The sequence below is a fragment of the Somniosus microcephalus genome, chromosome 4 (genome assembly GCF_052327205.1).
Source record: "Somniosus microcephalus isolate GS21.2 chromosome 4, FLI_Smic_1.0, whole genome shotgun sequence".
NCBI classification, from domain to species: domain Eukaryota; kingdom Metazoa; phylum Chordata; class Chondrichthyes; order Squaliformes; family Somniosidae; genus Somniosus; species Somniosus microcephalus.
This window is the reverse complement of record NC_140990.1, coordinates 9,413,362-9,427,260: the sequence shown is the minus strand read 5'-3', so window position 1 is coordinate 9,427,260 and position 13,899 is coordinate 9,413,362. Positions and strand designations below refer to the sequence as shown.

At 48.8% G+C, this 13,899-nt stretch overlaps 2 protein-coding genes across 2 annotated transcripts in view; one reads left to right on the top strand and one right to left on the bottom strand.

Annotated features, from left to right (window-relative positions):
* The window catches only part of LOC147118255 (uncharacterized), a 180,944-nt gene that overhangs the window by 27,018 nt on the left and 140,027 nt on the right, over positions 1 to 13,899 (top strand). The window lies entirely within an intron of this gene.
* On the bottom strand, positions 6,418 to 10,533 carry LOC147118257 (uncharacterized; the record flags this gene model as incomplete). The annotated part of the gene is made up of 1 exon (XM_085987006.1): positions 6,418 to 10,533. A coding segment is annotated over one exon (750 nt), but the record flags the coding sequence as incomplete, so codon positions are not given.

Genomic DNA, 13,899 nt, shown 5'->3' with positions numbered 1-13,899 from the left:
GGTGAAGACCGCCGATTGCGGCTGTGGGAGACGTGGGCCCGGTTGCCAGGGGTAACGCTGGACGCTCAGCAAGCCCCGCCCGCCGGCCAGCCAGAGAGAGACAGCGCGTCTCGGCTCCTGCTGCGCGCGCACCCTAGCGGCGCTGGGCTGAGGCTCGGCCCTCCAGCCTTCGAGTGGGGCCGGGAGGTGCCTAGCTCGGGCGTGGGTGCGGAGAGAGACGCCGAGGGCTTCTAGGCCTACCTGGAAAAAACGGGGAAAGGTAGGAAAATTAATGAGATTAGATAAGTTAATTACTTTCTAAATCATTTTTTTTAAAAAACAATATGTGTTTTAAAAGCAACGTTTTTTTTTAGAGACGCAGAAAGCGGGAAAAAGAAAGGAAAAGTTTGGAATCAAGATGGCGGCGACTCACCTCGGTATCAGAACGATAAAGCCCGGCCCCACACGCACCGATTGGCCCGGCGGCACACGCCAGCAACCCGGCGTACGATTGGTCGAGCTCGAGGTCACTCTGTCGCTAATGAGCGGATTAATGAGATGCTAATGAGCGGAATGTTGAAGGTTTTTGGGATACCGCGGGTGCAATTTTTAGCCCCGGCCGAAACGTCAATACGCTTAAAACCGTCTCGGAAGCGTAAGCTTTCTTTGGAGGTAACGCGCGCCTAGGTACGCCCTGTAACTTTCGAGTGCATACCCATAAGCACACGCGATGACAGACAGATAGACAGAAGTACCGATTTATATATATATAGATTCCCTTTTGAAAGTTACTATTGAATCTGCTTCCACCTCCCATTCAGGCAGTGCATTCCAGATCATCACAATTCGCTGGGTAAAAAAAAGTTTCCTCGTTTCCTCTCTAGATTCTTTTGCCAATGATCTGAAATCTGTGTCCTCTCGTTACCGACCCTCCTGCCAGTGACAACAGCTTCTCCTTGTTTGCGCGATCAAAACCCCTCAAAATTTTGAGCACCTCGATCACAGCTCCACTTAACCGTCTCTGCTCCAAGTTATATTGCCGTTGTTTTGTGAATTGTTGCTGTGATCGAGGGTGCTGGATGTCCGTGCCTGGGGAATGGGACATTCTATCCTCGTGAGCACCAGAGTGTCAGCATCCAGCAAATCTCTGGTCATGGACTGTCTTTTTAAACTGCCCTCACCTGAGCTTTTTGACTCCCTGATTTCATTATTAAACATTTCAGAGTTTTTGCAGACTGACCAAGGCTAAACAGATAAATGTGAGGTATTACATTTTGGTAGGAAGAATGGGGAAGGTCACTTATCACTTGGAGGGTGCGAGTCTAGGTGGGGTAGGAGGAGCAAAGGGATCTCGGAGTACAAATACACAAATCACTAAAAGTTGCGACACAGGTTAGCAAAGGCCATAATAAAGCAAACCAAGCACTAGGGTTTATTTCTCGAGGGATAGAATTGAAAAGTAGGTGAAGTTATGCTAAACCTGTATCGAACCTCGGTGAGACCACACTTGGAGTACTGCGTACAGTTCTGGTCGCCATATTATAAAAAGGATATAGAGGCACTGGAGAGGGTGCAGAGAAGATTTACAAGGATGATTACCAGAAATGCGAGGGTATACATATCAGGAAAGGATGAACAGGCTGGGTCTCTTTTCTCTTGAAAACAGAAGGCTGAGGGGTGACCTAATAGAGGTCTTTAAAATTATGAAAAATGTTGATCGAGTGGATACAGAGAGAATGTTTCCACTTGTGGGGAAGAGCATAACTAGAGGCCATCAATATAAGATAGTCACCAAGAAATCCAATAGGGAATTGAGAAGAAACTTCTTTACCCAGAGAGTGGTGAGAATGTGGAACTCGCTGCCACAGGGAGTGGTTGAAGCGAATAGTATCGATGCATTTAAGAGGAGGCTAGACAAGCATATGAGGGAGAAGGGAATCGAGGGTTATGCTGATAGATTTAGATGAGGAACGACGGGAGGAGGCTTGAGTGGAGCATAAACACCGGCATGGACTGGTTGGGGCCGAATGGCCTGTTTCTGTGCCGTATATCCGATGTAATCCTATGTCAAGTATCCCAGCTGGCTTAGCTCCAGGCACTTTAGCTCAGTGGGCAGCACTCTCACCTCTGAGTCAGAAGGTCGTGGGTTCAAGTCCCAGTCCAGAGAATTAAGGATAAAAATCTAGGTAATGAGGAAGTGCTGCGCTGTCAGAGGTGCCGTCTTTCAGATGAGATGTTAAACTGAGGCCCCCGTCTGCTCTTTCAGGTGGACGTAAAAGATCCCATGGCACTACATTGAAGAAGAGCAGGGGAGTTCTCCCCGGTGTCATGGGGCCAATATTTATCCCTCAATCAACATCACTGAAATAGATTATCTGGTCATTGTCACATTGCTGTTTGTGGGAGCTTGCTGTGCGCCAATTGGCTGCCGTGTTTCCTACATTACAACAGTGACTACAGTTCAGAAGTTCTTCATTGGCTGTAAAGCACTCTGGGACATCCTGAGGTTGTGAAAGGCGCTATATAAATGCAAGTTTTTCTTTCTCAGCAAGAGGGCGAGTGTCAGTGGTTGGAGGGAGGAGCTCAGTGTTGTCACTGGGTGGACACAGACAGATTGAAGCTAAAAGACAGAGAATGCTGAAGTTTGGAATGATAACACCCAAAGTCAGGAGTTGGGCCCTTTGCCTAGATAAGGGAGGTGGTTGCTAAGAGACCCACAGACCTAATAACACTGCAAACTGCTCAGGCAGCAGACTTGTTGCAACATGTGAGGTCACGAGTGAGTTGGTGCCCAGACAACAGTGGCTTGGACATTCCTGAGAGAGACAAACCAGTTCTGTAACCGGGAGAACAGGTTGAGGGACCACGATAGGGTTCCCCTTGTCCTCACCTTTCACCCCACCAGCCTCCACATTCAACGGATCATCCTCCGCCATTTCCGCTACCTCCAAAGTGATCCCACCACCAAACGCATCTTCCCCTCCCCTCCCCTTTCAGCATTCCGTAGGGACCGCTCCCTCCGAGACACCCTAGTCCACTCCTCTATCACCCCCAGCACCCCTTCCCCTGGCACCTTCCCATGCAAGTGCAGGAGATGTAACACCTGCCCCTTTACCTCCCCCCTTCCCACTGTCCAGGGCCCCAAACACCCCTTCCAGGTGAAACAGCGATTTACTTGTACTTCTTGCAATCTAGTATACTGTATTCGCTGCTCACGATGCGGTCTCCTCTACATTGGGGAGACCAAATGCAGATTGGGTGACTGCTTTGCGGAACACCTCCGTTCAGTCCGTAAGGGTGACCCCGAGCTTCCGGTCGCCTGTCATTTTAATTCACCGCTCCATTCCCACTCGGACCTCACCGTCCTTGGCCTCTTGCATTGTTTCATGGAAGCTCAACGTAAACTCGAGGAACAGCACCTCATCTTCCGATTAGGCACTTTGCAGCCTTCCGGACTCAATATCGAGTTCAACAATTTCAGATCATAACCTCGGCCCCCATTACATTTTTACTTATATTTTTTATCCACCACTTTGCGGTTTCTCCCTTCCCCCCCTTTCCTTTTTTTCCTCTCTCCCACATGGCAGCTGCCTCTCATTCTGCCAGAACATTTCACACCTAATCTGAGCCGTCTTTTGTCTCCACCATCACCATCTCGTCTCGTTTTGAATACCTCTTAATGTCTCTTCACTTTTGTTCTGTCCCAGCCCTGCCTTTCGATCTATTTCATTTCCTTTCCAGTTTTGAAAAAGGGTTTGACCCGAAACATCGACAATTAATTTCTCTCCACGGATGTTGCCTGGCCTGCTGAGTTTTTCCAGCATTTTTTGTTGTTATTTCAGGTTTCCAGCGTCTGCAGTATTTTGCTATCGAACAGGTTGACGGAGTCACCCTACGTGGGACAGCTCGTCCGAGGTGTTAACACAGAGTCAGCTTGGGAATGGGATGATCAATAAATCATAGAATCATAGAAATTTACAGCACAGAAGGAGGCCATTTGGTCCATCTTGTCCGTGCCGGCCGACAAAGAGCTATCCACCCTAATCCCACTTTCCAGCACTTGGTCCGTAGCCTTGTAGGTTACGGCACTTCAAGTGCATATCCAAGTGCTTTTTAATGTGATGAGGGTCTCTGCCTCTACCACCCTTTCAGGCAGTGAGTTCCAGACCCCCACCACCCTCTGGGTGAAAGAATTTCTCCTCAAATCCCCTCCAAACTTCCGACCAATTACTTTAAATCTGTGCCCCCTGGTTATTGACCTCCCTGCTAAGGGAAATAGGTCCTTCCTATCCACTCGATCTAGGCCCCGCATAATTTTATACACCTCAGTTAAGTTTCCCCTCAGCCTCCTCTGTTCCAAAGAAAACAACCCCAGCCTATCCAATCTTTCCTCATAGTTAAATTTCCCCAGCCCAGGCAACATCCTCGTAAATCTCCTCTGTACCCCCTCTAGTGCAATCACATCCTTCCTATAATGTGGTGACCAGAACTGCACGCAGTTCTCTAGCTGTGGCCTAACTAGTGTTTTATACAGTTCAAGCATAACCTCCCTGCTCTTATATTCTATGCCTCGGCTAATAAAGGCAAGTATCCCGTATACCTTCTTAACCACCTTATCTACCTGTCCTGCTACCTTCAGGGATCTGTGGACACGCACTCCAGGGTCCCTCTGATCCTCTGCACTACTCAGTGTCCTACCATTTATAGTGTATTCCCTTGCCTTGTTAGCCCTCCCCAAATGCATTACCTCACACTTCTCCAGATTGAATACCATTTGCCACTGTTCTGCCCACCTGACCAGTCCATTGATGTCTTCCTGCAGTCTGCAGCTTTCTTCTTCATCATCAACCACACGGCCAACTTTTGCATCATCTGCAAACCTCTTAATCATACTTCCTACATTCAAGTCCAAATCATTGATTTATACCACAAAAAGCAAAGGACCCAGTACTGAGCCCTGCGGAACCCCACTGGAAACAGCCTTCCAGTCACAAAAACACCCTTCGACCTAGGCCCTTTGTTTCTTGCCTTTGAGCCAGATTTGGATCCAACTTGTCCCTTTGCCTTGGGTCCCATGGGCTTTTACTGTCGTCACCAGTCTGCCATGTAGGAGCTTATCAAAAGCCTTGCTAAAATCCATATAGACTACATCAAACGCACTACCCTCATCGATCCTCCTCACCTCCTCAAAAAATGCAATCAGGTTAATCATACTTCCTACATTCAAGTCCAAATCAGTGATTTATACCACAAAAAGCAAAGGACCTTGGAGTGCATGTCCACAGATTGCTGAGGGTAGCAGGCCAGGTAGATAAGGTGGTTAAGAAGGCATACAGAATGCTTGCCTTTATTAGCTGTGGCATAGAATACAAGAGCAGGGAGGTTATGCTTCAACTGTATAAAACACTAGTTAGGCCTCAGCTAGAGAACAGCGTGCAGTTCTGGTCACCACATTACAGGAAGGATGTGATTGCACTAGAGAGGGTACAGAGGAGATTTACAAGGATGTTGCCGGGAGTAGAGAATCTTAGCTCTGAGGAAAGATTGGATATGCTGGGTTTGTTTTCCTTGGAACAGAGGAGGCTGGGGTGAGACGTTATTGAGATGTATAAATTTATGAGGGGCATAGATAAAGTGGATAGAAAGGACCTATTTCCCTTAGCAGAGGGGTCAAAAACTAGGGGGCACAGATTTAAAGTAATTGGTGGAAGGTTTAGAGGGGATTTGAGGGGAAATATCTTCACCCAGAGGGTTGTGAGGGTCTGGAACTCATTGCCTGAAGGGGTGGTAGAGGTAGGAACTCTAACCACATTTAAAAAGTACTTGGATGTGCACTTGGGATGCTGTAACCTGCAGGGCTACGGACCAAGAGCTGGGAAGTGGGAATAGGCTGGATAGCTCTTTGTTGGCTGGCGCGGACACGTTGGGCTGAAATGGCCTCCTTCCGTGCTGTAACTTTCTATGATTCTATGAAACGGCCCTCAACAAAAGTCACGAATTACATCCTCCGCGGCTGTAACCGGTGGACTATCTCTCTTCATCCTTCTCGACCTGTCTGCGAGCTTCACCACGGTTGATCACACCATCCTCCTCCAACGCCTCTCCTCCATTGTTCAGCCCAGTGGGACTTGTTGGTGTGATTACAGGATAGTCGCTGAGCCAGACCCCCGAAACAAGCTCGTGGAACAGGAAACATTGAGACGTCTGATTGATACACTTTATTTCACAAATCAATGGTAAAAGGGAGCTGTTGACAGTGGCAGAAGGTGGGTGGTGGTGGTCCACAAGGATCAGTGCTGGGTCCACTGTTGTTCACAACTTATATTAACGATTTAGACTTTGGAATCAAAAACACAATTTCTAAATTTGTGGATGACACCAACTTTGAGGAATAGTCAATATTGATGAGGACTGCAACAAATTACAGGAGGACATTAATAAACTTGCAGAATGGGTATATAATTGGCAAATGAAGTTCAACACAGATAAATGTGAGGTATTACATTTTGGTATGAAGAATGGGGAGGTCACATCACTTGGAGGGTGCGAGTCTAGGTGGGGTAGAGGAACAAAAGGATCTCGGAGTACAAATACACAAATTACTAAAAGATGCGCCACAGGTTAGCAAGGCCATAAAAAAAGCAAACCAAACACTTGGGTTTATTTCTTGAGGGATAGAATTGAAAAGTAGGGAAGTTATGCTAAACCTGTATCAAACCTTGGTTAGACCACACAGTTCTGATGAAGGGTCCCAGACCTGAAACGTTAACTCTGTTTCTCTCTCCATGGATGCTGCCTGGCCTGCTGAGTATTTCTAGCATTTTCTGTTGTTATTTCAGATTTCCAGCATCCACAGTATTTTGTTATTGAATTTAAGGGGAGGCTGGACAAGCATATGAGGGAGAATGGAATAGAGGGTTATGCTGATACATTTAGATGAGGAATGACGGGAGGAGGCTCGAGTGGAGCTTGGACTGGTTGGGCCGAATGGCCTGTTTCTGTGCCGTATGTCCTATGTAATCCAATGTAACATAGTAAAAACATCCCAATCAGTTCACAGGAGCACCATCAGACCAAATTTAACACTGACTCATATAAAAGATATTAGGACAGGTGACCACGAGCTTGGTGAAAGAGGTAGGGGTTGGGAACCTGTGCAGGGAGGCAGAGGAAAGGGAAGCAAGGATAGAAGCAAAAGACAGGAAGGAGAAAAGCAAAAGTGGAAGTCAGAGAAATCAAGGGTGTAAATCAAACAGGGCCACAGTAAATAATAATTCTAAAAGGACTAAGAGTGTTAAAAAATCAAGCCTGAAGGCTTTGTGTCTTAATGTGAGGAGCATTTGTAATAAGGTGGATGAATTAGCTGCGCAAATAGATATAAATGGATATGATATAATTGGGATTACGGAGACATGGCTCCAGGCTGACCAAGTCTGGGAATTCAACATCCAGGGGTATTCAATAATCAGGAAGGCTTTGCTGGTTAAAGAGGAGATTAACACAATAGTAAGGAAGGATATTAGCTCTGATGATGTGGAATCTGTATGGGCAGAGCTGAGAAATACCAAGGGGCAGAAAACATTAGTGGGAGTTGTATACAGACCCCCAAACAGTAATGCTGAGGTTGGGGATGGTATTAAACGGGAAATTAGAGATGCGTGCAATAAGGGCACAGCAGTTATCATGGGTGACTTTAATCTACATATAGTTTGGGCTAACCAAATCAGTAACAATACTGTGGAGGAGGAATTCCTAGAGTGTATACGGGATGGTTTCCTGGACCAATATGTCGAGGAACCAACTGGAGATCAGGCCACTTTAGATTGGGTATTATGTAATGAGAAAGGATTAATTAGCAATCTTGTTGTGCGAGGCCCCTTGGGGAGGAGCAATCATAATATGATAGAATTCTTCATTAAAATGGAGAGTGAAGTAGTTGACTCAGAGACTAGGGTCCTGAATTTAAATAAAGGAAACTACGATGGTATGAGACATGAGTTGGCTAGGATGGATTGTGGAACGTTACTTAAAGGGTTGATGGTGGATAGGCAATGACAAACATTTAAAGATCGCATGGATGATCTACAGAATTTGTTCATCCCTGTTTGGGATAATAAAACAAAAAAGGTGACTCAACCGTGGCTAACAAGGGAAATTAGGGATAGCATAAGCTCCAAGGAGAGGACATATAATTAAGCCAGAAAAAGCAGCAAACCTGAGGATTGGGAGCAGTTTAGGATTCAGCAAAGGAGGACAAAGGGATTAATTAAGAGGAGGAAAATAGATTGAGAGTAAGCTTGCAGGGAACATAAAAACTGACTGTAAAAGCTTCTATAGATATGAGAAGAGAAAAAGGTTGGTGAAGTCAAGCATAGGTCCCTTGCAGTCAGAATCAGGGGAATTTAATATGGGGAACAAAGAAATGGCAGAACAATTAAATACATACTTTGGTTGTCTTAAAAAGGACAACATAAATAACCTCCCAGAGGTGTTGGGGAACATACGGTCTAATGAGAGGGAGGAATTGAATGAAATCAGTATTTGTAGGGAAATGGTATTAGGGAAATTGACAGCACTGAAGGCCGATAATAAATCCCCAGGGCCTGATAATCTACATCCTAGGGTACTTAAGGAAGTGGCCCTAGAAATAGTAGATGCATTGCTGATCATCTTCCAAAATTCGATAGACTCTGGAACAGTTCCCATGGATTGGAGGGTAGCTAATGTTACCCCACTATTTAAAAAGGGTGGTAGAGAGAAAACGGTGAATTATAGACCGGTAAGTCTGACATCGGTAGTGGGGAAAATGCTAGAGTCCATTATTATAAAAGATGTAATAGCAGAGCACTTGGAAAACAGTGACAGGATCGGACAAAGTCAACATGGATTTACAAAAGGTAAATCATGCTTGACTAATCTACTGGAATTTTTTGAGGATGTAACTGGTAGAATAGATAAGGGAGAACCAGTGGATGTGGTGTATTTGGACTTTCAGAAGGCTTTTGATAAGGTCCCGCATAAGAGATTAGCGTGCAATGTAAAAGCCCACGGGATTGGGGGTAAGGTACTGTCTTGGATAGAGAACTGGCTGGCAGACAGGAAGCAAAGAGTTGGAATAAACAGGTCTTTTTCCGAATGGCAGGCAGTAACTAGTGGGGTACTGCAGGGATCGGTGCTAGGACCCCAGCTATTCACAATATATATATAAATGATCTAGATGTAATATCTCCAAGTTTGCAGATGACACAAAGCTGGGTGGGCGTGTGTGCTGTGAGGAGGATTCAGAGAAACTCCAGTATGATTTGGACAGGTTGGGTGATTGGGCAGATGCATGGCAGCTGCAGTATAATGCGGATAAATGCGAGGTTATCCACTTTGGTGGCAAAAACAGGAAGACAGATTATTATCTGAACAACAAGAGATTGGGAGATGGGGAAATGCAACAAGACCTGGGTGTCTTTGTGCACCAGTCACTGAAGGTAAGCATGCAGGTGCAGCAGGCGGTTAAGAAGGCAAATAGTATGGCACCTCTGACAGAGCAGCTCTCCCTCAGTACTGCCCTGGAGTGTCAGCCTAGGTTACGTGCTCAAGTCTCCAGAGTGGGACTCAAACCCACGACCTTCTGACTCCAGAGGTGAGAGTGTCACCCACTGAGCCGAGGCTGACCCCTCTTAAACTCCAGCCTAGTTACTGGGGTTATCATCAGCATCTTCAAACTGCCCCACCGCCCCCCAACCCCGTAATTGCCATTATTAACACAGAATAGTCCTTCATGCGATTAACAGCAGAATGGGACCAGTGCGCTCAGGTGTGAAGTCGCTGGTGTCTCAGCAGTTGAGTTGAACTGGTGAATCCCTTTTCACACGCTGAGCAGGGGAATGGCCTCTCTCCCGTGTGAGCGAACTGGTGTATCTGAAGATTGGATGACTGCGTAAACCTCTTCCCACAGTGAGAGCAGCTGAACGGCCTCTCCCCGGTATGGATGCGTCGATGTTTCTTCAGGTCCTTGGAGCATTTGAAACTCTTGTCGCAGTCAGAACATTTAAACGGCCTCTCATCAGTGTGAACCAGCTGGTGTCTCAGCAGGGTGGAGGAGAGAGTGAATCCCTTCCCACACACGGAGCAGGAGAACGGCCTCTCGTCAGCGTGACCCAACTGGTGTGCCCGCAGAGTGGAGGGACGAGCGAATCCCTTCCCACACACGGAGCAGGTGAACGGCCTCTCCCCGGTGTGAACTTGCTGGTGCTGTAACAGTTGGCTGGATCTTCTGAAGCCCTTCTCGCAGTCGGAGCACTGAAAAGGTCTCTCATCGGTGTGAATATGCTCGTGTATCAACAGGTGGGAAGACTGGTTAAACCTCTTCTCACAGTGAGAGCAGGCGAACGGCTTCTCCCCGGTGTGAACTCGCTGGTGTCTCAGCAGGTTGGGTTGTTCATTGAATCCCTTCCCGCACACCAGAGCAGGTGAACGGCCTCTCCCCGGTGTGAACTCGCTGGTGTGCCCGCAGGGAGCCTGAATGAGTGAATCCCTTCCCACACACGGAGCAGGTGAACGGACATTTCACGGAGTGACTGCGCTGATGAGTCTCCAGCTCGGAAAGGCAACTGAATCCCTTCCCGCATTCCTGACATTTGCACGGACTCTCCTCGCTTTGGTTACACTTGTGCCTTCCCAGGTTGCACCTTCGGTTGAATCCATGTCCACACACAAGACACGTGTGCAGTTTGCCCGCACTCTGATTGCTGCTTTCCGCTTCCATATGTTGATGATATTCAGGTCCTGATGAATCGAGTGACTCTGTCAGATCTTCATGTGAAGTTTGCGTTAAGCTGCCTGTCTGCAATTCCTCCCCTTGCAAGAGACAGTAAAACAGGTTTATATAAGTAATTAATGTAAATACAGGAGAGAAAATAAAGAAAGACTGGCCTTTATACAGCGCCTTTCACGACCAACGGTTTTACAGCCAATGAAGTACTTTTTGAAGTGTAGTCGTTGTTGTAATGTGGGAAACACTGCAGCCAATTTGCATGATAAATAATGGCCAGGACACCAGGGATAACTCTCCTGCCCTTCTTCGAAATAGTGGGATCGTTTATGTCCACCTGAATGTCTCATCCGAAAGACGGACCTCCGACAGTGCGGCGCTCCCTCAGTGCTGCCCCTCCGACAGTGCGGCGCTCCCTCAGTGCTGCCCCTCCGACAGTGCGGCGCTCCCTCAGTACTGCCCCTCCGACAGTGCGGCGCTCCCTCAGTACTGCCCCTCCGACAGTGCGGCGCTCCCTCAGTACTGCCCCTCCGACAGTGCGGCGCTCCCTCAGTACTGCCCCTCCGACAGTGCGGCGCTCCCTCAGTACTGCCCCTCCGACAGTGCGGCGCTCCCTCAGTACTGCCCCTCCGACAGTGCGGCGCTCCCTCAGTACTGCCCCTCCGACAGTGCGGCGCTCCCTCAGTACTGCCCCTCCGACAGTGCGGCGCTCCCTCAGTACTGCCCCTACGACAGTGCGGCGCTCCCTCAGTACTGCCCCTCCGACAGGGCCGCGCCCCCTAAGCACTGCCCCTCCGACAGTGCGGCGCTCCTTCGGCACTGCCCCTGAGTGTCAGCCTAGGTTTATGTGCTCGAGTCTCTGTAGTGGGGACTTTAAACCCACAACTTTCTGACTCAAGAGACAAGGGTGCTCCCAATGGAGCCACTGGCTAGCTCTCAACGTCTTTCACATTCTTGCTAAAGTGCGGTGGCCGGGGGAATTGTCACTGTCCCTTTAATCAGAAGAAAACACAAGAGGGGGGGAGGGAGTCCCTTTAAATATGGAGGGGGGTGGGTGTCCCTTTAAATGTGGCGAGGCGGGGCCACACATGCTCATTCGGCCCCCCCACGAATGCGAGGTTATCCACTTTGGTGGCAAAAACAGGAAGGCAGATTATTATCTGAATGGTAATAGATTGGGAGAAGGGGAAATGCAACGAGACCTGGGTGTCCTTGTGCACCAGTCACTGAAGGTAAGCATGCAGGTGCAGCAGACGGTTAAGAAGGCAAATGGTATGTTGGCCTTCATAGCGAGAGGTCTCGAGTACAAGAACAAGGATGTCTTGCTGCAGTTGTACAGAGCCTTGGTGAGACCACACCTTGAGTATTGTGTGCAGTTTTGGTTGCCTTATCTGAGGAAGGATGTTCTTGCCATGGAGGGAGTGCGGCGAAGATTCACCAGACTGATACCTGGGATGGCAGGAATGACGTATGAGGAGAGATTGGGTCGATTGGGCTTACACTCGCTGGAGTTTAGCAGAATGAAAGGGGATCTCATTGAAACTTATAAAATTCTAACAGGGCTGGACAGACTAGATGCAGGAAGGATGTTCCCGATGGTCGTGGATTCCAGAACCAGGGGTCGCACAGAAACATAGAAGATAGGAGCAGGAGTAGGCCATTTGGCCCCTCGAGCCTGCTCCGCCATTCAATGAGATCATGGCTGATCATTCAAATTCAGTACCCTGTCCCTGCCTTCTCCCCATATCCCTTGATCCCTTTAGCCTTAAGAAATATATCGAACTCCTTCTTGAATATAATTAATGAATTGGCCTCTACTGCCTTCTGTGGTAGAGAATTCCACAGGTTCTCCACTCTCTGGGTGAAGAAATTCCTCCTCATCTCTGTCCTAAATGGCTTACCCCTTATCTTTAGGCTGTGACCCCTGGTTCTGGACTCCACCGCCATCGGGAACATCCTTCCTGCATATAGCCTGTCTAGTGATGTTAGAATTTTATAAGTAAAGTGTTGGGGAATCGATTTAAATCGAGGTGAGGGGGGGGGAGAGGAGAGCGAGATTATAAAGTAAAATACGGGAAAAACCAAACGTGAGAGTCGGGCAAGCGGGCGGGACCTCCGCGGACGCCGAACAGAGCGGATTGAGCTGCGCGGGGTGGCGGAGTGAGCCGGACCAATGTGATTCTGACTGACGGGACCGCTGACCAATAGGAAGAGGGCTGAGCTGGTAGGACTGAACTGAGCGGCCTGGTCCTCCAACCAATGGCGGCGCGGCTAGGGGGCGGGACCTTCCTCCCCAGCGCTGAGGCTGGGGCCCGATTGTGACGTCATCAGAGGAAGAGACCCATTCAGGTGCATGGAGGCCGGCCTGGGCTGTGACTGATGGGAGCGCTGACCAATAGGAAGAGGGCTGAGCTGGGAGGACTGAACTGGGTGGCCTGGTCCTCCAACCAATGGTGGCGCAGCAAGGGGGCGGGCCCTGGGTCTCCAGCTCAGGTGCGCTGGGGCCGATTGTGACGCGCTGTCCCCAGGTGAGAGCAGCTCAGTCAGCACAGAGCTGGGGCTGGAATCTGGGAGAGGGGCCGCAGGCAGCGGGCCTGGCAAAGGGGCACAAGCTTCACAATACAAGCTTCTTTCAAATGCACAATTGTTTCCTACACACAGCCTTGGTCACTCTGCAAAAAAACTGTTTAACAATTCATCATAACTCCCCTGCTTTAGGAGAGGGGTAGAGTGCAAAAGCAAGGAAGTTATGATGAAACTGTGTAAAAGACTGGAGTCAGCTGTGGCTCAGTGGATAGCAGAGTCAGAAGGTTGTGGGTTCAAATCCCGCTCCAGGGACTTGAGCACATAAAGCGAGGCTGACACTCCAGTGCGATGCTGAGGGAGCGCTGTACTGTTGGAGGGGCAGTACTGAGGGAGCGCCGCACTGTCGGAGGGGCAGTGCTGAGGGAGCGCCGCACTGTCGGAGGGGGAATACTGAGGGAGCGCCGCACTGTCGGAGGGGCAGTACTGAGGGACCGCCGCACTGTCGGGGGGGTGGCAGTACTGAGGGAGCGCCGCACTATCGGAGGGGGAATACTGAGGGAGTGCCGCACTGTCGGAGGGGGAATACTGAGGGAGTGCCGCACTGTCGGAGAGGCGGTTAAGAAGGCAAA